At 43.4% G+C, this 27381-nt stretch overlaps 1 protein-coding gene across 1 annotated transcript in view; it reads left to right on the top strand.

The window, feature by feature from the left end:
• The first annotated feature begins 9707 nt into the window (after positions 1–9707).
• LOC147440287 (putative protein phosphatase 2C 59) overlaps positions 9708–27381 on the top strand; it is a 53809-nt gene continuing 36135 nt past the window's right edge. The window contains exons 1-3 of the mRNA XM_086530072.1: positions 9708–9858; positions 10089–10183; positions 11319–11446. Of these exons, the coding sequence (XP_086386198.1) occupies positions 10116–10183; positions 11319–11446 (196 nt within the window). The 5' untranslated portion in view covers positions 9708–9858; positions 10089–10115. The remainder of the gene's footprint in view (positions 9859–10088; positions 10184–11318; positions 11447–27381) is intronic.

Genomic DNA, 27381 nt, shown 5'->3' with positions numbered 1-27381 from the left:
GAAAGAAGCATATTGCCCTTCTTGGTTGTCTCTCCATGGTGGAATTTTATAGTTGATGTTCACCACTAGCCAAGTGCTCCATGATGTAGGCTTGGTGCCACAGGGATTGGCATCGTCACTTGCCAACCCAAGCCTCAAGTACCTAGGCTCTAACATAGATTCTGGCCACTAAGTCTCTATGTGCCGCCATGTAGGTGAATCGGCATGAACACACATCATTTCATCATTTGAGCAGTGGTTGGTGTGCCATGTGAGAAGTTCCACGTAGACCTACTTTTAAACATTTACTGGATCCGAGGAATAAGTGGAAAATGCCTCAATACTTTACATGGTAAATGAGCCTCGATCATGTGGATCTTGTAGTGCAACTCCTCGCACATGGGACATGTGGTGGCATATGCATATTGATTGTGGTAAGTATGCAATCATTGACGCATGCATGAATGCACTCATACTCCATGCCACGTGCAGTGACATATGATCTTGCCCATTGATGATCCGAAGGCGTGTGGTGATCTCTAGGAAGCATTTTGCCCATCAACCATCTACAATCAAATAGATAGTCAATACAAGTGTACGGATCAACCAAGAAGAAATTGGAATAAACAAAAATGAAAATAGAACTTACTTGAGGAGTGCATTTACACTAGCATTGTTCCAACCAAATTTTGCTTACTAGTCAGTGAAGACTTCCAACGATGTTTGGAGCACTAAAAACTGTGCACCATTGTAAAGAGGTGTTTTAGCACTCAATATCAACATGTCCTCCATTGCTTGTGTCCCGTTTAGTGCATGGTCTACAATCCTCTTCTCACATGTTGGTTTAATGTACCAACAACTCATCAACCATGTCAAGCATGTGCTCATCCTTAAACTCAAAGTGACCCTGAGAGGCATGTGGAGGAGCTGTTAAAGTAGATCTAGTGCCACAATCACTCAGCACCATACCTTTGCTCACCCACCCTTGCCGTTGTTTTTCATTCTTGCATGTCCTCCCACCTCCACCAATAACAAACCAATGGGAAGCATCGTCAAGCGAGGACCAAATGGGGCTCCCACAACTCGAGTGATTTTTCAAGGGATCCGAAGCCCTTCATTCTCCACATGCTCAAGGCAATGCACCGCAAGTGAGGAATTGCACCTTTGCACTTGGCACAAGGGCAATGAAGTTTTTCCTTGAGCCATCGCTCGTACTTCAGACCGTTTAGAGGGTCACGATCATCCCGATCACTCTGCACACGTGAAAGAGAGCTACATTAATCCAATGTTTTTAAGAAATAAATGTTTCCTAAAAAATGAATAGTAAATAGGCTAGAATAAATCCAAGTGAAGGAAAAGACTAAGATATTAATTTACAAACAACTAATAAGTGTAAAAAGTAAAATAATAGTAAAATTTTTAAAAAGGCTAAAAATAGTACTAGGTAATGTCACATTGAATGGTGGTTGAATAGTGGTTAGGTCTGCAACCTCGGATTCTTTTTCAAACATTTAAAAAATTTAGATCGCGATAATATGTGTGGTAATATCCACAATAATATCCGCTATGAGGCCAAACAGTGCATTTTGCAGTGGGAGTGGTTAGTCAATATATGGCTAATCTTGGCAAGCAACATTGAATAGCGGTGAAACACATCCTTAGATACTTGAAGGGTACATCGAGCATGTGTTTACGCTTTGGTAACAACGATGCATCTATTGTTGGTTACACGGATGCAGATTTATACGGGTTGCAAAGATAGTAGGAGATCTACATCTAGCTACTTTTTCATATTTGCAGGAGGAGCCATTTATTGAAGATCATCTCTCCAAGATTGTACATCTTCTTCCACTATAGAGGAACATGAGATGCCAACAATGAAGCTATATGGTTGGCACATTCAGTGGGAGATTTAGATATTCAACAGGTTCCAATTGTGCATTGTGATAGTCAAAGTGCCATTGCTTTGGCAAAGAATCCCGTGTTTCACTCTAGGATTGGAAACACATCAAGGTGCGATATCATCTCATTCGAGAGAAGCGACTATAGCTTGTCAATGTCCATACAGATAACAACCCTGCGGATGCTCTTACAAAGAGCCTAACTACCAAGTGGTTTGCACACTGCATCGAGTTGATGGGTGAGGGTGAAGCTTTTGGATGTTTCATAGTTGTATATACTTCCTATATAGACTAACTTTAGCCCTAGCCACTATGGCTTTTAAGTGGGAGATTTTTGGGATAAAGACCGACGTGGCCAATACTTGGTAACACACCCATCACACTAACCCTATCTCTTATTCATAATACACAAAAAAGAATAAGGGAGTAGCTTACACTTAGAGCTGACTCCACCCGCTTTGTGTTCTCTCTCTCTCTCTCTCTCTCTCTCTCTCTCTCTCTCTCCGCACATGCACGGCACTCGTGCACCCTTCACTATGGAGATAATATACTTGTGGACCTATGAGAAGACTAGAAATGATATTGGAGAGTTTCCAAGTGCTAAAGTCATTCCAAAGAAAAATTGGGAAGAAAGACTTGGGAAATTTAATGAGACAAAGGTTTTCACGCATGGCAAACAAAGCTTAGGGGGTATCTCATGAAAAAGAACCTATGGTCTATTGTTAAGACATCAAATTAAGCATCACCAAGTGAAGGCGCACAAACTAGTGCAATGCATGCACAAAATTTACCCAAGGGTGAGAAAGCTCAAGAAATAATTATCACATATCTCCATGCCAACTATGTGCACTTAGTGATTTCTCCATCAAAGCTTGGGATGATTTTGGTGCTAAGATCAAGAAAAGAAAAGTTACCCAAAAGGAACTTTACAAGCTCACAATGTACCTAGATGAAGACATTGATAGCCTAGTTAATTGGTTCATAACTTCTGTGACAATTCACATACACAAAATATTAAGTACGGAAGGAGGACAAGATAACTACATCTACAAATGATTGTCTAGTCACCATCTTAGAAGAGAGAGACCCAAATGGATATTTACAAGATGTCATGCTACCACATTGAAGAAAAGAAGCACAAAAGAGAAAGCACAATCAACTTATGGGGAAGGAGCTTTCATAGCCTCATTTTAATCATTTGATAGAAACACCAAGAGTTTCACATGCGGTACGCTGGGTCATCTACTCAAATATACATACCAAACAACAAGTATACTCATTGTGACAATAAGTGACAACTTCCAGTACGCTGGGTCATCTACTCAAATATACATACCAAACAACAAGTATACTCATTGTGACAATAAGTGACAACTTCCAGCAAGGTGTTTCTACAAAGGCTGGTGAAGTAGTAGCAATAGTAGCACTAGCATCAACATCCCCAAGAAAATACAAATTCAGCAGCACATGTAGCAGATGGACACGAAGAAGAAGAAGATGAAGCCAACACTCACTTTGCCTACTATGAGTCACATGTTCACATGTTGTAAACAAACACTATCAATTGCCTTTCCTTTTTGAAGTGCACATTTCACAGATAGCCTAAGAGAGCTTGGTATTTGTCACAAGGATTGTTCAAGGAGAGTCCATGAGTGGGATATGAGTGTTTGTTTGCATCTTATTACAACCAAGGTGAGGGTTATTTGTAATGCACTTTGGCCTATGATCGTAATCTTATTTGTGAAACTCCTGTTATATGAAGCGATTACCATCTACCACATTAGTCAATGCCAGTCATAAGATGCTTCTTTCCATCTATGCAAGATTTCACTCGTATACTTTTCACTTAGAAGAGAGAAGTTAGTGTTTTTGATGGTTAATAAAATCGGAGCATAACCTAGGTGATGATTGCACCTCTTTGTGTGTGTGTGTGTGTGTAGGCAATAGCACTGTTTTTGAACTACATAAGGAGTTCTTAGTAAAGCGTTGGATTTTTTGTGCAATTGTGGACCATTGGATAAAGCCTGCAGATTAGTGCCACATGGCCAAAAAACTTTCTTTTTTAATATTTCTTCTAGGTCTTTGTGAGAGGCGTTGACATTCGTGTACCTCTCTCTTTAAAGAGGGCCATTTAATATTGGTTTACTCATTACTTTTTATGCTTTTAAAATATGTTGTAATCTAATTAAGTCGTTATTTTTTATGCTTTTGGAATATATTGTAATCTAAATAAGTTATTGTTACACTTGTTTCCAAAAAGTGCAATACTCTATCTTGACCAAATAAAAATTAAATGCTAGTGTCACTTTCTCATTTTTCCTATCATAAAGAACCCTCTTATTATTAAAGTCCTCTCAATATATTATGGAGGCCATAGTGAACTTTCACCTTGTTTCAAGGGCACTGCAAATCAATTTTATTTTTTGAAAAATGATTGTCTTGGGTATACACTCACGTTCAAAAATCTAGCACCTCGTTCCTCCATGTGTTCTGTTTCTTCAAATGGCACCTTCACTATTTTTATCTCATTAAAAACATTTCATTTTTGGCACCATCAGCATTGTTATCGATTTTTGTTGTTGTGCGCACTCGCTCTTCTTTGATGTGGTCCCCTCATAAAGCACGAAAAGTTCTTGACGTGCTGTTGATTGCAAGATATGCCCTCAATATGCCCAACATGGTTGTGGAAAGTGACATGGAACATCTAGGCTGTTTAAGAAAGATCTCTCTCTTGGGGTGCATTGGTTGAATGTTTCCCTCACAAAGCACGAAAAGTTCTTGATGGATTGTTGATTGCAGGAGGTGCCCAACATGGCTATGGCATGGAAACTCTAGGTTGTCTTAGCCAGGTGCGAAGGAAGGCCTTGCTCCAAATTCATTCATCTGGTGCTTTCTTGGCAATGCTTTGGTCAATATGTATGCCAAATGTGGTGCCCTTATGAAAGCACAAAAATTTTCTAGATGAGCTCTCTGTGTGACATGTCGTGTTCTAGGCAATGCTTTGGTCGATATGTATGCCAAATGTGGTGCCCTTATGAAAGCACAATTTTTATAGATGAGCTCTCTGTGTAAAATGTCACGTTCTAGAGTGCACTGATTACAAGATATGAGCAGAATGGTTGTGGCAAGGAAGCTTCGAGCTGTTTGAACTAGATGCAAAGTGAGGATTGCTTGCAAGATGAAATCTCTTCAAGTGCTTTTATAACATGATATGCCCGAAGCTCCAAACTATTTTGTTGGATGCAATATGACCTGGGCAAGTTCTTCATGAACTTTCTATCCCTAATATGCCCAACATGGTTGTAGCAAGGAGGCTATTTGGTTGTTTTAACCAAGTTCAAAGGTCCTTTCTCCAGAAGCAAGCACCTATGCTTGCAACTTGAAAGCCACCTCTCACAAACACATATACACACACAATCCTTTTTCATCGTTGATGAATCTTCTGTAAGCATCACCAGGTTTGTGTCAATAAAGTGGTGGAAAATCAATTAACAAATCCAAGGAAGAAACAATATTGGTCTAGCATAGACACGAAAAGCATGACGAGGAATCAATGTAACGACTTTTTCTTTTTTGAGGAGACTAAAATCTTGTGCTCAAAAGAAGGATTTGTACCAAGTCAGTAGGATACACGCTTAGCTTTGTAATAGTGGGTTATTTTAGAAAGATGCATATTTAGGGAGCATACTATTGACTGTATCCAAATGTGGCACCCTCACAAATGCGTGAGAAGTTCTTGATGGGCTGCTTGTTTGGAATGTTTTCACTTGGAATGTATTGATTGCTAGATGTTGCCAATATGGTTGTGGCAGGAAGCACTGTTTTGTTTGCACCACAAATTAGGGAAGAAGGCCTCTCGACCTTCACATGAGTGCTAGTTAGGGGCTATTGGAGAAACATGTTGTGCTTGATCATGCTTTGGTTGATACGTATCCCAATTGTCATCTGTTTGGAATGCCATCTCTTGGAGCACATTTATTGTGGCAAGGAATTTGTGGGATGCTCAGAAGAACCAAGAGCACATTGGTTCATGATGAGATAGTCAAGGGCTGATGGACAAACATTTTGTGCTTGACAATGCTTTGATCGATATGCATGCAAAATGTGGACCCCTTATGAAATCATACAAAGTTTTTGATGAGCTTTATGTGCAAGATGTCACCTCTTAGAGCACATTGATCGTAGGACATTGTGACATATTTGTGGCAAAAAGAACTATGGGTTGTTTTAACCAAATGCGAGGTGAGGTTTTCTTTCCTAGGCTAAGGAAGCTTTGAAATGTTTTTGTTGGATGCAATATAGTTGGGCACCTCCCCAACCCCAATAAATTTTCTTAGTGTGCTCAATGCAGGTAGTCACTCAGGCCTACTGGATGAGGGCCAAATGCTTCCACCTTGAAGGTGTACGCAATCACCTATGATTGCACCTTGAAGGCTTTTTCCCTTCCGCAAGACATTGACATGAGTGAGAGTACTTATGATGAGATTGCAAGTAAAGAAGAAGAGTTCATTCTTGGCGGTGTTTTTCTCAACATGTATGCCAAATATGATTCCCTCACAAAAGCACGAGAACTTCTTGATGGGAATCCTCTTTAGGATATCATCACTTGGAGCATGTTGATTGTAGGATATGCCCAACATGGTTGTGGCAAGCGAGCTCTAGGCTGTTTTAGCCACATGCAAAGCGAAGGCCTCTCTATAGAGTCAAGCACCCACGCATGCACCTTCAAAGCACGTGCCCTTTTGTAAAACATTGACATGAGATTGCTAATCAAGGATGTTAAAAAAGGTGTCATTCTTCATGGTTCTTTGCTTGATATGTATGCCAAATGTGGTGCCTTTGCAAAATGTCATCTCTTGGAGCACCTTGATTGCAAGATATGCCTAACATGGTTGTAGCAAGGGAGCTCAAGGCTGTTTTAACCAGATGCAAAGGTTTCTCCCCCTATGAAGTCTCTTGGAGTGCTCTTATAGCAAGAAGATATTTGTGGAGGAAGCCGTGAATTGTTATTATTGAATGCAACATTGGGCACCTCCCCATTGTAATCACTTTTCTTAGTGTGCTCAATGCATGTAGTCTGTCATGTCTACTTGATGAGAGACAAGTTCCTAATAGCACGAGGGAAGGATATGGCATTATCCCATACAAAGGGCAGTACACTTCCCTAATTGACCTTTTGGTAGGCAAGGAATTTTGATTGTACTATGAGAGCAATCACGACGATTCCATCATCTGATCATCCTCCAATTTTGGTTGGCTCCTTGAAAGCCTATGGTCTCACACAAGACCTTCACATGGGTGAGAACCCACGATGAGATTGCTAAGCATGGTGTTGGAGGAGCTTGTTGTGCTTGGCAATGATTTTACCAACGTGTATTCCAAATGTGGTGCCCTTAAAAAAGCACGAGAAGTTCTTGATGATTGAAGTGGCACGTCTTTGAGCACATTGATTGCAAAATATGCCCAACATGGGGCTGTGGCAAGGACGCTTTGGGCTGTTTTGACCAGATGCAAAGTGAGCGTTTCTCGTCAGCAGAAAGTCTTTTGGAGTGCTTTTTTGACAAGTTAGTAGGATACACAATGTGGTATCCTCATGAAAGCATGAGAAGACTTGACGGGCTTCCTGTCCAGAATGTCACACTCGAAATGCCTTGATTGCAGGGTATGGCAAACATTGTTGTGGCATGAAATCTTTCTGTTGTTTTAACGAGATGTGAAGTCTCCTAGAGTGCTTGTACAAGAGGATATGCTCAACAAGAGCTAGTTGATGAAGCTTTGAACTATTTTGTTTGGATGTAATACGAGGAAACCTCCCCAATTTCAAAAAGTAGGCAAAAATAGTAGCATGTGCAACAAACAAAATTGAGCAACCTAGTACACTTGTAGTGAATAAAGCAAGCATGAGAAGCGTAGATGGTAGGTTTGCTTGCAAGTCACATTCAAGACCAACTCAGTAGAGTGTCATCGGGGTTGCTTATAGGATGGGTATGCTGAATGTCTTGTAAGCATCACCGGAATTGTGTTTACAAATCCAGTCACAAGTCCGGAAAAGCACCATTGATGGAAAGTCTACCAATAGGTCACGTCCAAGGACAACTCCACAAATAGTCAGTAGGTTTATGAAGATCCTCTAAGTGTTACCAATTTTTGTCCCATATAGTGTTGACGACAAATCCACTATAAATCCATGAACAAGCAATGTTTGCGGCACAAGATAGTACAAGCATGGTAAAGAATCAAAAGCAACATTTTTTTCTTTTCTAATCTGATTTGACTAAAAGCTTGTGTTCAAAAGAAGGATTTGTATCAAGTCAGGAGGATAAACATAGAGCTTCACAATAGTGGGTTGCTTCAAAAACATTTGCACTTAGGGAGCACATTAGTGAGTGTGTATGCACGCTATGAGAGTATTTCAGGTGTCTTTGGCATAGGCCACTCTGCCTCCACTATCATGACGCCATACAAAAGGTTTTACACAACTTGTGTGCATTGGTGAGAAACATTCAATCATGAGGTGAGTCAGCACTACCATCTGCTGATTTTTGACACTGAGAACGTAGCAAACAAATGCACTAAGAATTGCACAGTGCCATGGGGATGTCACGTCCCCATGTATTATAAAAATTGGGGAGGACTGTACAAACTCCCCCATGCAAGGAGACATGCATGTTTTCTTTTTTTCCAAACATAAAAGGGGAACATCTTAAAGAGAACATAATACAAATGATTTGAATCATCAATTTATATAAATTCTAGACCTTCTTATGGTACTTTTGCGAGGTACATGGATCAAAATTGGATCATAACATACTAGAAACGATACCGACTAAAAAACAACTTAACTATGTTTTGATGAAAGGTAATAATCTCTCTCTCTCTCTCTCTCTCTCTCTCTCTCCAGTTTCTTCTTCAGGGATACATAATCTTATTGAATCTTCAAATTAGAAAAAATTAGTAACATTCTTATACAAATGACAAGAATGCACACAACAAGTGATATTGTGTCAAGCTTCTTATTTTGGGATGTATATCCGTGTTTACTAAAGCAAATTTAAAAAAATTGATAAGAATGCACACAATATAGAAGATTGAGTCAAATAGATATTACTATTTGGAAGCAAATTTAGACATGTTGTTTACTAATTTATTTGGCTTGACATCAGTTCAACATAACTATAGCTAATTAAGCACTCTAGCTAGGGACTCTTAAAAAAACCCTGTCGTACATGGAAATTATTTTGCATTTGGAAATTATTTGACACTATCCATCATAAGCAAACAAATTCTTGATGAGCTTGTTATTGGGAGATTGTTGAAGAACAAAAAGTCTTGTTGGGTGACGTTTCAATCAACATGTATGCATATTGTGGTGTCTTTTTTAAAATGAAACAAATTTTATGCTCAAGATATGGTCTAGCAATTCATTTAGTGCAAGATAGGTCTTGAACTTGTCTATGATGCAAGATTGCATTAATGTAAGGATCTGTATTTGATGAGAGAAAATGGGGACAAAGGATTGTATCCAAATACAAAAACATGCACTAGGAACTTGAAGCGAGGTGTGATTAGACAAAACGTTATGCTTATTCTTCTGTACTAACTCAATTTCAATGTAACTAATGAAGGACACTAGACAAAACTTCTTGCAAAATAGAATTCATATTGTATGATTAGAATGCATGATACTATCTTCCTTCCTCTGTCTTGCTTCAACTTGTGACTGCTCGTGCATCTCACATTTTCACCCTCTAGTTAATTTTCATTTGCCCTTAAATTTCAAGGTCATAAATTGTGGTATTTAACTTTAATTTGGGCGCCCATTACTCGTTTATTTGAAATCGATTACTGGGCGCCCAAAATCTATCGGACTACTGCGTGTGAACACTTAAAGTCGTCCATAGACGCAGTCCAGCTATGGCGCATCCTTTTTGAAAGAATTCAAGATCGGGGCTTGAATGCTGGAGGATCCCCATTACAGGTTGGTTCGTTTGTTTGATTGTTTGAGAGAGATAGAGAGAGTGTTGAGAGAGCGCCATGCATAAAATTGGATTCAAATTACTAGCCGTATCCTCAACGATCATAAGCTTCAATGGGTTTCTGAGATGTTTTCCTTATGAGCATGGATTGCAAGTGCACACACAAACTTTTGAAGCTCAAAACGCTTCACACCGCATTTGATAAGAGAATCTCTTGTAATTTGGCTCTCAGTTCAAGAAACGGACTTTACTTGTGCAAATGAGCTGCTTGAGCAGTGCCCTTTCTGGAAGCGAAACACCGGATGGTGTAAGTGGTGGAGGTCAAAGGTATTGTTGTTCTTCTTCTGGACAATTTTGGATTTGAATGTAAAACATTCTGTGCATTCGTCAAGGTTGACCATTAGCAAGAGGAAAGCAAAAGTAGGATTCCTTGGAAATTGGTATTTTGTGTGTTTGAGTAGGATTTTTTATGCTTAAAATCTATACAGCTTACATATTTTGGAGATGTTTTCTTAAGGAGATTGAAAATATGCTTCATGAGAGTCCAGCATTTGAACTTCTTAACACTTCACAGAGTCTCATAGTTTGCATATTCTGGCAATGCTACAAATTATTATTCAGCAATGGTTGAGATTAGATGGTAGGGGGCAACATTGAGAAGAGATGTTAGGTTTTGACAACGTTGAGATAGTGACACCATTAACATGGGTAAAGGAAGTAAAGCTGAAAAATTTGTGCTAACTTTGTGTCTCTCATAGTGTCTTAAAGTGAGCATGCTCAAGATTAAGAAATGAACCATTTCATGTGGCATCAGAGCCCAAGATTGTAATGGTTACACTATTTGTCTGATCAATACAATTTGTAAAGAACATAATTTCAAGCTGATAACAACAATCTAGACAAGAGCCAAGCTTTATTGCACTTGCATAATGGCTTAATCTGAACCCATTCTTTTTCTAAGGAAAACTGGCTTGCATTTCTTGGTGAAACGTTGCTTTTATGATGATAGCTCTTTGTTGCAATTGATTTTTTTTCTTTCTTCTTTAATTTTTTTTTTCTGGGCCTTGATGCACATTGTTTTTACTTGCATGAGGTAGTGCTTTAGACTACATCAAGCTGAGGATAGCTATAGAAGCTTCAAAAGAAAAATAGTTGTCATACACAAACAGAAGGGAGATGACGAGAAAAGAAAAGTAGGGAATAAATCAAAAAATCAGTGAGCCCTTGAACTTATTACTTTCTTGAAACTCATTTTACTTGTGTAGTATTCTACAGGCTATAATTTAGTTTTTGTATGTGGTATTTGATTTCTTTGAATCTTTCATCTAGGAAAAATTTGACTCTGCATTCCCATTGAAATTCTCTCTCTCTCCCCCCCCGTGCCCCCCATTCCCCTTGTGGCCTTTTAGCAATGCTTCTGTGTACTTGACCTAAAACTGTGGTCTTTTTTTTTGCCCCCTAGTGCTGATGGGAAATGTAGCTATGGCTATGCATGCTCGCGGGGTAAGAGATCGACCATGGAAGATTGTTATGAGGCGAGATTTGCGCAAGTAGAGGATTTTACCATTGGTCTGTTTGGCGTTTTTGACGGTAAATGGATAAGCTCTCACCAACATTTTTCAAAACTAGATATTTTTGTGTCAGTCTAGTATGTGGCCATGTTATCAAGTTTGTTGGAAGTATGTGTGTTGGGATTTATGCATGTTTCACGTGTTGTTTGTAGATTTATGCTTTCTATTTTTGCACAAAAAGATCCTTTTTTTAGTTTTCAATATGCCGAATGGGCTACACCTTCCCTGTGAAGAGGATACATTGTACAAAAGAAAAGGGCGACTCTTTGGTGATCAATAACACAAGTTCAATGAGTACGTTAGGAAATGGGATGGGAGAAGAGCCCCTTAGGTAGCTTGTAGTGCGAGTGGATACCATGGTCCATTGTAAAGAAAGTTCTCGACAAACACAGCTGAATGAAATCATGGTGCCGTCTCTCAGCCCTGTCGGTAGTGTACCAGGGAACGAGTGGAACACAGCCTTAAAGTTCTGAAATAGCGTTCCGGACAGGTTCAGCTTCCGGAACGGAGTCGGGGATGGAAGGCTCTTCCGGAACAAGGTGTAGCTGGAACGGTGGTCGGGAAGGGACGGGACGGAGTCCGTAGCGGCGGAACGGGCAAATGAGGCTGTTTGGGGGACATATTTGGGGCAGTTTGGGGGCAAATTCGGGGATGCTGGAGGGCAGTTTTGGGGGTGTTGCAAATGGATAATCAACAAGTTGAAAATAAATAGACTTTCAACCAAAATAGATAGATGAGGGAGAAGATCGACAAAGTATTGGGGACCAGAAGATGGGTTGCTCCCCCCTCCTTAAAGAGAATCTTTGTACAAGCACAAGAACCGGAGAGACCCCTCAGTTTTTCATCTTAGATTTTATGGTCGATTCCTTCCCGTGCGGGAAATTCAAAGAGATGAATGAACTCTGACTTCCGTTTGCACACGGAGCGTGAAACTTTGCAGGCAGTTCTTGATTCCGTTCCTGGAATCCTTCTTTCTTCGCGCTTGCACTCCAAGGCGGCGCGTTGCGCTTCTTGTCGTATTAACATGTCCATCATCGTCTTGACCAAAGCCTCCATAGGATTTGGTGCAATCCTTGGCGTAGATGGGGAAGGGGGAGGGTCGGAAAAACCTCTTGGTGGGGAAAATTCTTCTTCTCCACTTCCATGCTCATCACCTCCATGCAAAGTATCCATTCCGCTTCGAGTGATGACCATACACTGAAGTCTTGGGTTCTTAAGTTCACGAGGAACTTGGGTTCTTGTGGTTCTTGGGTGCTTGAGTTCTTGAGGTTTTTGAGGTTCTTCTTTAGCTTGCAATCTATGTTAGAGAAGGATCTTCTCTTACCCGAGCTCTTCTCTTTCCTGCGGGCGCACCCCTTGGCGGCCTTGCGCTCACACCAAGGTTGCTTTTTCCCACCTCACGTCGATTGGCCGGCCGCTAAGTGCACGGTCTGCTCTCAATGAGTGAAAAGAGGAACAAGGGGAGTCTGGACAAGCCCTTCTTTCTTGGGTTTCATGTCACTCTTCAAAAACACGAATAGGAATCGACACGCCCAAGTGGACTTGGGTTACATGCGACCACAACAAGCAAAAACAAATTCTTGTGGTTCTTTCCTTGAGTGACACAGAACACTGCCAAAGCTCTGATACCACTGTAAGGTGCAGCGGAAGTGAATGTTGAACTTTGCTCAAGATGAGTGCTCCAAACTGTGCTCAAGGGTTCCTTTTACTTATAGAAGGGAGAGCCTTCCGTTCCTTTAGTGAGAGAATGCAAATGATCACAAACAAAGTGGTAAACACTGTGAATGAAGGTGCTGAGACTGAGAGATAGATAGAGAAGAATACAACACCAGAATGTTGTCAAACCCTCCTTTAAGGGCCCCTCTCTCGACGGCGAGAGAAGTCTTTGCTATTGATTGCACAAATCTCTACAATGGTCTAAATGCAATGGTCTTGTTGACGATGATGGCGACGACGAGACGAGCTGAAAACTGAAAACGCTAGGTGCTGAAATCTGCAAATCTTGTATTTGCTGAATTCTGACTCTATGCCAGTGATGACGGCGATCATGACGACGCGACGACGATGCGTTGAAAACGCAGATGCTGAAATGTGCGAATAGCGTGCTGAATCTGCAAATGCTGGCTGATCTGACCGTGCGGCGAGGATTTGCTGCTGGAGGTGAGATCTGTGAGGTCTGGGGCCTGCGGTACAGATGCTAACTGTTGAAAATGCAAAACGCTGATGCACATGGATGTTCTGCCGCGGGGAATTTGGAAAACGCTAGGTGATCTGCAATCTGCAAAAACGCTAGGGCTATTGCTGCAAAAACGCTAGACAATCTGTTGTGAATCTGCAAAACGCTAGGCTGATCTGCAAGTGCTGAAAACGCTGACTGGTCTTTGGTGGAAAACGCTATGTTCTCTTGCCGGTCTTGCTCATTTCAGATGGTATTTGCTGCCTCTTCTGCCAGAAAGTGCTAGCGCTAGGTTTCTTATATATTTGCTTGGCCAAATTGCCCTACCCAGTTTCTCAACAAAGTCAGTTATTAATAATAAGTGAAAAATGGCTAAAATAGGGAAATTAGGTTTCATTCACTGTAAAATGCTCCTGATGGAATCTGATGGTAATGTTGATGATCATGTTGTGTGTAACTAGAGGAAATGCAACTACTCTAAGTGCTTGGACATGCACGGTCTGCGAACAGACTCACAAAGGTGCCAGAACACTTCCTAAGCTGAACTGAACCCTTGTCATGAAGTAGCTTGTCCACATGCACATAGGGTTAGATGTGCACGTGACGCTGAGTCTGAGGAATAGAGAGAGAAGAATACGACACCAGAATGTTGTCAAAACCCTCCTCCAAGGTCCCCACTCTCTATGGTGAGAGAGGTCTATGCTATTGATTGCACAAATCTCGTACAATGGTCTAAATGCAATGGACTTGCGATGATGAGGACGGCAGTGAGACGGGCTGAAATCTGAAAACGCTAAGGGGGGCTGAAATCTGCAAATCTTGTATCTGCTGAATTCTGACTCTATGTCGGCGATGACGGTGATGACGACGATGCGACGACGATGAGTTGAAAACGCAGACGCTGAAATCTGCGAATAGGGGGCTGAATCTGCAAACGCAAGCTGATCTGACCGTGCGGCGAGGATTTGCTGCGGGAAGGTGAGATCTGCGAGGTTTGGGGGACTGCGGTACGGAGTCTAACGGCTGAAAACTGAAAACGCTGATGCAATGGATGTGCTTGTTGCCGGGAATCTGCAAAACGCTAGGATGATGTGCATGTTGCAAAAACGCTAGGCCGATCTGTTGTTTGCAAAAACGCCAGGCTGATCTGGGAGTCTGCAAACGCTAGGTGATCTGATGCTGTGGAAAACGCCTGGGCTGATCTGCTGTAGATGAACGCCAAGGCTGATCTGCAACTGAAAAACGCTGGCTGGTCCTTGTGGCTGAAAACGCTAGGTTTCCTTGCCGGTCTTGTTGAGAAGGTGCACTGCCAGATGCTATCTGTTGCCTCTTCTGCCAGAAAGTGCTAGTGCTAGGTTTCCTTATATATTAGCTTGTCAAAAATGCCCTACCCAGTTTCCCAACAGTCACTTAATAATAATAAGTGAAAAATGGCTAAAATAGGGAAAATGGGTTCTATGCACTATAAAATGCTCATGATGGGTACTGACTGTAATCTGATGATCATGCTGTGTGCAACCAGAGGAAATGCAACTACTCTTAAGTGTCTGGACATGCACGGTCTGCGAACAGACTCACAAAGGTGCCAAAACACTTCCACGGTCTGCGAACACTCACAAAGGTGCCAAAACACTTCCTAAGCTAACTGAACCGTAGTCATGAAGTAGCTTGTCCACATGCACATAGGGTTAGATGTGCACGTGACAGGGAGTCTTCAGGAATATGGTGCAGCCGTCTGATCTTGATCCCATGCAACCGCCTTTGCCACCGCCGTTGCCCCCACCTCCCCCACCACCACTGGCACCAGGCTACAATGGTTGGAGCGCATATGGATACCCTTATTATCCGTACCCGGGATACGCGCCTAACCGACCCAAAGATTTCAAGGATGGCGGCATGACAGTCAAATTTTTCACTTTTTTTGGGGTGAAAGATCGGAAGAAAGCATTGCAGTTCCTACAACAATTCGACAATATCTATGCTTTGGGGAACTATATTGAAGAATCCAAGATTTCTCGAGCAGCAGGATTTCTTAAAGATAATGCTATGCAGTGGTCGAGTTCAATCGCGACACAACCGCATGCTCCAAGGACCTGGCAAGCTTTCAAGACAGTATTTGCAATGTGCATGCAATTGTATGACTTCTATGTTTGAAGTCCGGATCTTGGCAGAATGGGGCAATTTCAAAATGCTTGCTACAGAGAGTCTGGTGCATGAGTACATAAAATCAATGTCTATTGAAGAAAGTTTCTGTCCTATGGCTGTTTTGCATGTGTAATCGAGGGCGATTAGAATTCTTTCAAGAGGGTGGAATGTTACAAAGTGATGGCGTGGCATCCTAGGGTTAGGATTAAAAATCCTAATCCAAAATAACTTATAAATATAAAGAGCATTGGTCGTGGGACCTAAACCCATAAAACTTAAAAGCTTGAAGTCTGAGGCTGATTTTTGCAAATCGCGTTGACATGCCATGTGGCACAGTTGTACGGAAATTTCGTGATTTGTGTTGATTTGGTGACATGGCAGGTTGTACGGTTTTTCGTGTTTCATACTGGCAACTTTTGGAGATTTGCATGGAGCTTTTTGGTAGTAGATGCTTTTGGGTACTGTGCGTTTAGAATTAAGGGCTCTGCTTTTAGGCAACCCTTCTACTATTTAAAAGGATTTGAGGGCCTCACTTTGTAGAGCATTTGAACGCAGAGTCTGAGAGCAGAGGACCCTCGAGAATTGTACTATTGCTGCAAGCAATAATAAAGAAATATTGGAAGGGGTGCCAGTCTTTGGGGCCAATGCATCTAGGCGCAAAACTCCGCCGTGCCGTATCCTCTCTGTGTGTGTGTGTGTGTGTGTCACCAGGAGGTGTATCTTTCCTGTTGCCTTCTCTAAATATGTACTACATATTTTTATTTCTTTTATGTTTACTTGTTTTCCTTGGGACCCTTGAAAAGGTGCTAGTGGACATTGCATGCCAGTGTGAAACGGCTGTGGCCGAACAGGTTTCTCACATCGGGAGTCTAGGTCGATCAGTTTGGGATTGGTGGGGCCAGTTAGCATTGAATTCTGATGAGTATGGAAGCTTGTGTGCACCAGATGGAATTTGGGCCACTCGGCAAGTCACTTACAACTTTATAAGTTGGTGGGTACTAGGAAATTAAACCAAAGGGAGTCAAATGGACACATGGCAGTAGGGGAGCTGCATGCAGGCCAATGCACACATTCCAGAAGCCTCATCCAAGAGGGGGCGCTTAAGATTGAAGCGGAGGTTGATTTTTGAAGCATTGTGACTTGAATGTGTGTGAGAGTAGTGGGTGCAGGTTCGCAGCTTTAATGGAAAGCTTGTCTCCTCCCTTGCTCTATGTAGCGCAATGATTTTCTCTCACGCATCTCTCTCTCCCCTTTGCACATACAGTAATGCCCCACTAGTTGGGCTTCTTAGATGATCATGTACAGTTCTGGGGTTTTTATGCGCGTTTGCCAAGGCAAGAGCCTTCTGAACAGGAACCGGATTAGCTGCTAATCCTTCACAGGTACGCACAATTCTATCGCGAAAGATTGCAAATTTGGAGAGTTTTCTCGTGTGAAAACTCGTCCAAATCATAGGGGGATTGTCCCATTGTGTGCGGGATCCCTTGGGACACGTGTAGACATGTTCGCTCCGCCCAAAACGATCCAAAACAGAGAATTACAACCTGCTGTGTTTTTCTGCAGGTTTAGGGTTTCGCACCTAAACTGCAAGAGAATGCCAAGGGAGCCTCGAGAAGGCCTTGGCATGCTTGGACAGGGCTTTGGGCACCTGGCAGTGGCAAAACAAGGAACTGCAACACATTGAAATTCTGTTACAGCTCACCAGAAAGCTTCTAAATTGCAAGGGAATTTGTCGTAGACAGGTACTTTTGACCTACAGGGGATTTGGCGTCGTTATGTTGCCAAAATTGGGTCAAAAACCTGCAATTTCAGTCTTCGCCAGGTTTGGACAGCTTTGTGAGAGTATGATTTAAGTGTTAGGATCGTCTACTGTCAATTGAATAAAGAAATATCGAAAGGGGCGCTAGTCTTTGGGTCTACAGGGTGTCTGTCTCGTGTGCGCACCGACATTCTAGTCGTTGGACGCATTCTCTTTTCTTTTGTCCCCCCTCCCTCTTCCCCCCGTTACACGCTTGGACACTCCAAGCGAGAAATCAATACCAATCTACGAACAGAAACTGCAAAATCACTAAACTTTATGAGAGAGAGAGTATAACAGGCCTGTACACAGTAGAGGGCGGTACTATTTCAATTACCTGTTAACTTTACACAGAGCACTGTAGCCGCGGGGGGGGGGGGGGGACCAACCCATCTTCAGGTCCCAGTACTGTGTTGATATGCTCTCTCTTGGGATAGATCTTTGAGGTCTCTTGGGATAGTTTCCCACGACGTTAAAAATTCTCTTCTTCTTCTTGTGTGTGTGTGTGTGTGTGTGTGTGTGTCACGTGCACATCTAACCCTATGTGTACGTGGACACGCTACTTCATGCCTAGGGTTCAATTCAGTTAGCTTAGGAAGTGTTTTGGCACTTTTGTGAGTTTGTTTGCAGACCGTGCATGTCCAGACACTTAGAATAGTTGCATTTCCTCTGGTTGCACACATCATGATCATTAGATTACAGTCAATACCCATCAGGAGCATTTTACAATGCATGGGACCCATTTTCCCTACTTTAGGCATTTTTCACTTATTATTATTAAGTGACTTTGTTGGGAACCTGGGTAGGGCAATTTGGCTAAGGAAATATATAAGAAAGCTAGTGCTAGCACTTTCTGACAGAAGAGGCCGCAGGGAACCCAGTTCTGGCAGCAGTGCACCTTCTCAGCAAGACCCCGACAAAATCCCTAGCGTTTTCAGCCATCAAGAAGCCTAGCGTTTTCCGTAGCAAATCAGGCCCAGGGTTTTGCAGATTGGAGATCAGCCTGGCATTAGCAGTTTCCAGCTGTTCAGCATGGAGTTTTTGCATCAGATATCACAACAGCCTAGCGCTTTTGGAACAGTAGATCATCACTAGCGTTTGCAGTTTCTTGGCGACAGATCCTCCATTTGCATTAGCGTTTTCAGTTTTCAGCAGTCAGACTCTGCACGGCAGCCCCCAAACCTCGCAGATCTCACCTTCCCGCACCAGATCCTCGCCGCATGGTCAGATCGGTCAGCATTTGCAGATTCAGCCCGCTATTCGCAGATTTCAGCATCTGCATTTTTAGTGCCTTGTAGTCGCATCGTCGTCATCACCTCATCACCGACATAGAGTCAGAATTCAGCAGATACAAGATTTGCAGATTTCAGCCCTCAGCGTTTTCAGTTTTCAGCCGTCTCGTCGTCATCATCATTGTCGTCGACATCGTCGGCAAGACCATAGCATTCAGACCGTTGTAGAGATTTGTGCAATCAATAGTAGACCGCTCTCGCCATAGAGAGTGGAACCCTTGGAGGAGGGTTTGACAACATTCTGGTGTCGTATTCTTCTCTCTCTATCTCTCAGTCTCAGCACCTTAATTCACAATGTTTATCCACTTGTTTGTGATCATTTGCACTCTCTCACTAAAGGAACGGAAGGCTCTCCCTTCCGTAAGTAAAAGGAACCTTTGAGCACAATTCGGAGCACTGCTCTTGAGCAAAGTTCAACATCCACTTCCGCTGCACCTTACATTGGTATCAGAGCTTTGGCAGTGTACTGTATCACTCAAGGAACCACAAGAAATTTTTTGCTTGTTGCAGTCGCACGGAACCCAAGTCCACTTGGGCGTGTCGATTCCTAATCGTGTTTTTGAAGAGTGACAGGAAACCCAAGAAAGAAGGGCTTGTACAACCTCCCCTTGTTTCTCTTTTCACTTATTGAGAGCGGACTGTGCACTTAGCGGCCGGCCAATCGACGTGAGGTGGGAAAAAAGAAACCTTTGTGTAAGCGCAAGGCCGTCAAGGGGTGTGCCGCGGGAAAGAGAAGAGCTCGGGTAAGAGAAGATCCTTCTCTAACACAGATTGCAAGCTACAGAAGAACCTCAAGGACCTCAAGAACTCAAGGACTCAAGAACCCAAGACCCTCAAGACCGCCAAGAAACCCAAGAACCTCAAGACCCTCAAGAACCCAAGAACCACAAGAATCCACGTTCCTCGTGAACTCAAGAACTCAAGACTTTAGTGTACGGTCATCACCCGAAGCGGAATGGATACTTCGCATAGAGGTGATGAGCATGGAGGTGGCGAAGAAGAATTTTCCCCACCATGAGGTTTTTCCAACTCTCCTCCTTCCCCATCTAGCCAAGGATTGCACCAAATCCTATGGAGGCTTTGGTCAAGACGATGATGGACATGATGATACGAGAAGAAGCGCAACGCGCCGCCTTGGAGCGCGAGCACGAAGAAAGAAAGGCAGAATTGGATCGTGAACACGAAGAAAGAACGGCAGCCTTAGAGCGTGAGCGCGATCAAGCGTGCTTGGCGACCGAAGAAAGAAAGGCAGAATTGGATCGCGAGCGCGAAGAAAGACGAGCGGCCTTGGAGTTAGAGCGTGAAGCGTAGAGAGACCAACGCATGCAAGCGTTGGTCCTACAGGTACTCACCTCGAAACCTGAGCCTGCCAAAGATGTCGGTGGTTCGTCAAGTGGCACAAGCCGAGATTCGGACTCCAACAACCCCGTCACCGAGAAGATCATGTTCAGTAAGTATGATGGTAAGATGGATGCTAGTGTTATTCATTCTTGGTTGCATCAATTTAATGCTCATTTTGCGACAACTAAGAAGATTGAAAATAGCAAGGCTTTAATGGCAGCCATGTACCTTGCCGGTGATGCCATTAATTGGTACCACGCATGGCAGGAGGCACAGTTGGCTGCACACCTAGAGGAAGCTGACGGAGACGCGTGCCTTTCCTTCAATTGGGCCGACTTCCAAGACAAGCTCAAGGCGCGGTTTATGCCACCACAGTACCTAGCACGGTTGAAAGATGATTGGCGCAGTTTCAAGCAAAATGGTTCTCCAGTTATGTCTTTTTCTAACCCTGTTTTGTAGCTCGGCACCCAAGTACGCAAATCGGATGATGAGCGCAAAGAGGCTTTGATTTTCGGGTTGGACGACTATATCAGGTTTGAAGTCCTCGGACCCGTAGATCTCAACAAGGCGGTAGTGATTGCTCTCGCACAGGAGATGAAGCACAATAAGGGAAAGCTGAAGGAAAACAAGACTTCTCAAAGTATCACTCAGACTTCTCATAACCCTCAGAACGGTAAGAATGGTAACTCTTCTAACCAATCTTCCTCTAGTCTCTTAGAAAAGAACTCACAAAATGAATCTAAGGGTAAAGTTAACACAATTGCTAAACCTAAGCTCACCCATATGAAAAGGGAGAACAAGGAATTTTAGGAGGATACATCACGTCGGAAGAACAAAGCATTTATTCTAAGGAAGGTCGATGTTATCATTGTCACATCAAGGGTCATATAAAAAGAACATGTCCTAAGCTTGACTCTAATGAATCTAAAGAACCCACAGAACCCACATCCTCTGTCAATCAATAAATGAGAACACGAGTGTGACCCAAGTTTCTCATGATCCTCCCGTTGACGAGTCTCTCATTAAGTGTTATGGTCATGTGAAGGGTCAGCGTTTTGTCATATTGTTTGACCCAGGCAATATGCATGATGTGATTAGTGACCCTTGTCGAAAGAGCCCGCTTGGAGGTTAGCAAGACATCTCCTTTCGAGCTGTCGGGCTTCGCTCCCGGTACGGACTCTCTCATCACGCAAGAGTGCCTTGATGTGTTGTTCATTGTTCAACAAGTGTCCTTCAATAGAAAATTTGTCTTATCTTCTCTTTAGGATGTGATATGCTTTTGGGCATTTGATGGTTTCGTGAGCATAACTTGTCACCAGCGTGTGACTACTATCTATCCTTTTTGTTGATTTCTTTCTTATTATCTATTTACTTTCACTTTTTGGAAACACCCCTCGGGAAATCTAACTGCCCTGCATTGCATAGCTAGTGTGGAACTGTCCAGAGGGAGTCCAGGCCTGAGGGCAAGAGAGCACTAAGGTTGGACAAGGACTATGGTTAGCCAAGTGGGGTCATTGACTAGCCAAAGTGGAATCCTTTGCTACAGAGGCTACATTTCAGTTCTGGATGTGGCCGCCGTGTACAAAGAGGGTCGGATGACCTAGAAAGATACAATGGTAGTATCTCCTAAAATTTAGGGAACTGCTATTTTGGGACCTGAAAATGTGTTGGCGTCATTACCTCCGGAATGACAAAGGGAACATTTTCTTACTCTGCCGTGAAGTCAACTAGGCAACCGGTTGGGATATTTTTAGGCGGCAACCCCGAAACGGGAAAATGCTTGTAAATGTGCCAAGTGGCACATTCTGGTGCACTTGCCTCATGCATCAAGAAGTGGCGCTGAATTTAGGAGGGGGAGAGCCTCATTTTCAGATTTGTCACAGGTTAAGAGCTATGGAGTGCTTGCTTTCCCTCTTATGCATAGTGCGGTGCCAGGAGTGATGCCCTGCACGCTACGCACTGCCCTCTCTCTCCCCTTTGGCAGTATGTTATGCCCCTCTAGTGGGCTCTTCATTTGACCAATGTACAGTTGTGTGGGTTCATGCGCGATTGCCGAGGCAAGAGCCTCTTGCACAGGTACTGGATTAGCTAGCGGTTAATTCCCCCGCAGGTACAGGTGAATTCGGAGAGGTTTCACGTCAGAAATCTCGTCCGATTCAAAGGGCAAGTAGCCCTACAGGTGCGGGAGCTCGAGGACTTGCTACGGATGCGACCTGCACGCGAAACGGAGCCCGAAACAGCAAATTACAGCCTGCTGTGTATTTTTGCAGGTTTAGGGTTTTGGCCCTAAATGAACCCTAATACCCCCATGAGGTTCGGGGACGCAAGGGGACCGCTGTACAGGTGATCTGGCGCATTTTCAGGGCTGAAAACAGAGAATTCAGCGTGCTGCAGATTCTCGCCAGGTTTTGCAAAGTGCCCGTATGCGTCGGGAAAGTCATTTAATGTGTGGGAATACTGACCGTGAAGGGTTCTAGTACAGTTATGTTGCCGAAATCGGGCTGGAACAGTGGAAATTCAGCCGAGTTTGTGCGGGGCAGCTTGTAGGGATTCACAACGTTTATTCCCTCTTTTGAACAATAAAGAAATACCGAAAGGGGCGCCTAAGTTAGGGGCCAATCTGGTGTCCGTCTACTCATACAGGTGCAATCTAGCAGCCTGTATCCCTCTCCCCTTTGTTGTGTCTTGAAAGTACAGGTAAAATAGACGACTAATAATGGGTGAAAGCTAAATCAAGGTTTGAAGTAAAGTCTACCGCCCTTTTTGGATTGAACAGGCCGGTTACATGGTTCCATCGACGGGATTAAATCACTTTTTCCCATAGAAGTGAGCCTTGGTCAGTTTTGGGCTTGAAGACACAGGGGATCATAGACCAGACACAGGGAATTGCAATTATGGTTGACAGACCAGATGATGTGACTGAAGAGGTTTCCTCTTCACAGGGTCAACAGACACATGAAGTGGTTGAGTCCTCAAGACCACCACAGACAGATGACGATATATTCAGGACCCAGTTGGCTACTGCTGTGGCTATGTTCACACAAGTAATGTAGAACCCGAGGTTTTTAGCCTTTCTACAACCTCCTGTTCCGTCTCGGCAAGTTGGGTCACTGGATCATATTCAAAAGCCTGTTAAGGCTCGAGTACAGGTGATTCATACCGCACAATCAATGGAAACACCTGTACACTTGACGGAGAACATGCAGTCTCCACAACCTGTGCCTAAGGTGCAAGAACAGGTGGCTGAGATGCCAGTCTTTCAGGCTGTACCAGTTCAGCCCGCCACCTTTCAACAGTCTATAGCTGGTTCTAATGGGCAGGGAAGCAACCTACAGGCTATGCAACAGGTCTTCCCACCACCTTCAGTACACCCTGGCTATTTTGGAGGTGGATCCGTGTTCCAGAGCATGGCTGGTCATGCACCTGGAAATCAGTTTTACACGCCAGGAACAGTGTTTGAGGGTGCTCAAACGATGATGCCTAACCCCATGTACAGTGTCATGGGTATGCAACCAGGGTTTCAGAGCACTCGGGGCCAATTTGGGATGCCACAGGCAAATTTTGGTATGACTGGAATTACAATTCAGCAGCCAAATATGGCATTTCCAGGTCAAGTTAATAGCGGCCAAGGAACACAGATGAACCCTAATAGTGTTCCCATGTTTCAGTCACTTCCATATGACAATTTAACGCCGCTGGAGAGGCCAACTCCGTACAAAGAAGGTGGCAAAGGTGTGACTTTCACGACCTTTACAGGGTTTGATGACAGGAAGAAGGCTCTCTCATTCCTCCAGCAGTTTGACAAGGCCTATGCAGGGGGAAACTTTACAGAGGCTTCAAAGGTCCGCAAGGCAGCCACTTTCTTGACAGGGAATGCGGGACAATGGTGGACAACTTTATTGCTTCAAGGGCAAGCTCCGTCCACATGGATTTACTTCAAGCAGATTTTTGCAGCAGCATGGTTTCTGATGATTTCGAAGCAGATGTCATGACAGAATGGCACCAGCTAAATGCTGCCACTTGCAGAAATCTGGATGATTACAATCGGAAGTTTTGGAAAGCTCTACTTCCAGTAACTTCCTATAGGTTTGTGCCATTGACAGAACAGATTGAAAAATACTGTTGTGGCCTACCTAAAGGATTGAGAAAGTACTGTACGAAGACAAAAGTCACTACTTTGACGCAGCTCATCGAGGTAGCAAACACTGGCAATGGTTTGCTCAAGGGAGAAGATTGTGAATTTAACACTGGCGTCAAGGCAGGATCAGCAAGAAAAATTCAGCCAAGAAGCACGTTCCCAATGAGGCTCCTAAAGGGACTCAGGAGTCAGCCAACGCAGGGAAAGACAAAGCTACGGCTGAATCAGAAAAAGGACCAGCAAAGAAATGGAAAAGACGTTTTCCTCGCAAGTCAGAAGAGCAAAAGAAGGTCCTGAGGACAGAGAACAAATGCTTTATATGTGAGCAGCCTGGCCACATTGCTTACAACTGTTCTACAAAGAAAAGGCTAGCTGATTCTGAAGACAAGGAGGACAGGAAAGGAAAGAAGCCCATGGCTGGTCTAGTGCCAGATATGGTGGGCGACAAGCCAAATTCAGATGCAAGTGAGCTTTGCAGAGCATGGGGAAAGGTCAGGGATCAAACAATGCTTATCTTCTTTGATCCAGGTGCCAAAGCCAACTTTATTTCCCCAGAATTGGCTTCAAAGTTGGGAATCAGACCTGAAGAGATGGGGTATACAGCAGAGGCAGGTTTGGCATGTCCTGGCCATACAGAGGCTGTGACACCCATCATTGTAAAGTTGCGTCTACATATCCAGTCCTATGTAGATGCTGAAGAATTTTACATCATGCCACTGGACGGATGTGATGTGTTGTTAGGTATTCCTTGGTTGTTTCGTGTACAGGGAATCATGGATGCCTACAACAAAAAGATCACTGTACATAGCAGGGGAAAGACTTACATTCTGGATGTAAAGCTTACAGGGGAGTCTATTCCTACTGTATCAGCTTCCGCTATTACTTCTGTAATGAAAAAGCATCTTTCTGCGTACTTGGTTTTTGCGCGTGAAGTGTCAGATTGTGATGAATCAAATTTATCTGTGCTAGATAAAGAAAGGTCAATGTTTTTAGAACAGTATAGTGACTGTTTTTCCGATTCATTACCATCTCAATTACCGCCAGAGAGACCCGAGGACCATGCGATAGAGATTTGGTGCCAGGCAGTAGCCCACCAAATAAGCCTCCGTACAGGGTTAGTGCGGCTCAGCAGAAAGAGATAATGGGCCAAGTACAGGAGCTGTTAGAAAAGGGGCTGATTCAGCCCAGTTCATCTCCATTCTGTTCTCCAGTGTTGTTGGTGCAGAAAAAGGATGGCTCATGGCGTATGTGCATCGACTACCGTGCACTGAACAAGAATACCATCAAGAATAGGTTCCCTATACCTAGAATTGATGATATTATGGACAAATTAGAAGGAGCAGCTATGTTTAGCAGGATAGATCTAAAGAGTGGGTACCATCAGATCCGCATTAGATCAGAGGATGTGCACAAGACTGCTTTTAGAACAACGTTTGGCCTTTACGAATTTTTAGTGATGCCCTTTGGTCTCACAAATGCTCCTGCTACGTTCACTAGGATGATGGACAGAATTTTCCGTCCACACCAGCAGTTTGTTGGTACATTCTTTGATGACATGATAGTCTACTCAAAGAATGAAGAGGAGCATAAGCATCACTTGGCCATTGTGTTCAAAGAGCTACGCAGTCATAGGTTGCTCATCAATGCAAAGAAAAGTGAGTTTTTTCTGGAAGAGATTCACTTTCTGGGACACATTGTCTCAAAAGATGGTGTCAGAATGGATCCTGCAAAAGTTGAAGCGATCAAGTCATGGCCAAATTTGAAGACGGTGCATGATGTCCGAAGTTTCTTGGGACTATGCTCCTATTACAGAAGGTTTGTCCGAAATTTCGCTGAGATTGCTTCACCTTTACATGCTCTTCAAAAGAAGGCAGTCACCTTTAGATGGACACAAAAAGAGATTTCAGCTTTTAATCTCTTAAAGGAAAAGATGACTTCAAATCCAGTCATTGTGTTGCCAGATCTTAGGAAGTCATTTGTGGTCCAGTGTGACGCCTGCGGTAGTAGCATTGGTGCAGTGCTAATGCAAGATGGCAGGGTAGTAGCCTATGAGAGCAGAATTTTGCAAGGGCCAGAGATGACCATGCAGGTCTATGAGAAAGAGTTACTGGCTGTGATTCATGCGCTCTTAAGTTGGAAACACTACCTTCTAGATGCAGATTTCGTTGTCCAAACGGACGATCAGACCTTGCGATACTTCTTGACACAGACAAAGTTATATGAGAAGCATATACGATGGGCAAATATCTTGTCCATGTTCCATATGAAACCGGCCTGTATGAAAGTAGAATGAAAAAGAGCAATCCAGAGAAAAAAAAAGGATGCACGACCCAAGCTTACTCCTGAGGAGAGAGCTCGCTTCATCAGAGAGGGGAAGTGCTTTGGATGCGGGGAACATGGACATATTTCCGCAAAGTGCCCTGATAAGGCACAGAAAGAAGAGAATGATAAAGACGACGACAGGTCTCAGAGTTCGAGAGCAGCTGAGGAATGTGGCAGAAAAGGCAGATAGAAAAGCAGAACTAGTACCACATGGCGTGGGACCTGCATCGAATCTAATGAATGAAAGTACAAACTTTGCCGCTTTCGGGGCAAAGCGAAGGATCAGGAAGCTCTTTTGAAGGAGCCAAGGCCAACTTCTTTTCACTTGGAATTGGCGGCTCGATTTGGAACTACGCCCGACAGACTGACGCCACAGGCGGAGGTAGTTCGACTGGCACCCGGATGGGATGTTGCCATTACACCGAGCATTGGCAAACTTCGTTTGCAATGACAGGGGTGTTCAGGGCACGCGAGTGACGTTCTACTCAGGATCCCTTGGTACCACAAGAACTACGCCGTGGTTGACTACCGGGCCGAGAAAGCGACTTTGATAAATGAAGGGCTTAGAGATTGTACTTGAAGAACTTCAGTTTTCTTACTCATTCTTTTGGGAGAACTGAACGATGGATAAAAGTTGAATATGTTTTGACCTGAAGAAAAGAACGCTAAGATTTTTTTCTCCACGCTCATGCCGATTGCTTTTGAGAGGGCCTGAAGATCATACCATTGATCTGAAATCTGG

Source organism: Adiantum capillus-veneris, chromosome 15 (assembly GCF_014529385.1).
Source record: "Adiantum capillus-veneris isolate H3 chromosome 15, ASM1452938v2, whole genome shotgun sequence".
Lineage (NCBI taxonomy): Eukaryota > Viridiplantae > Streptophyta > Polypodiopsida > Polypodiales > Pteridaceae > Adiantum > Adiantum capillus-veneris.
Note: the sequence above shows the minus strand (reverse complement) of the source record. Positions and strands in the feature narration are given on the sequence as shown.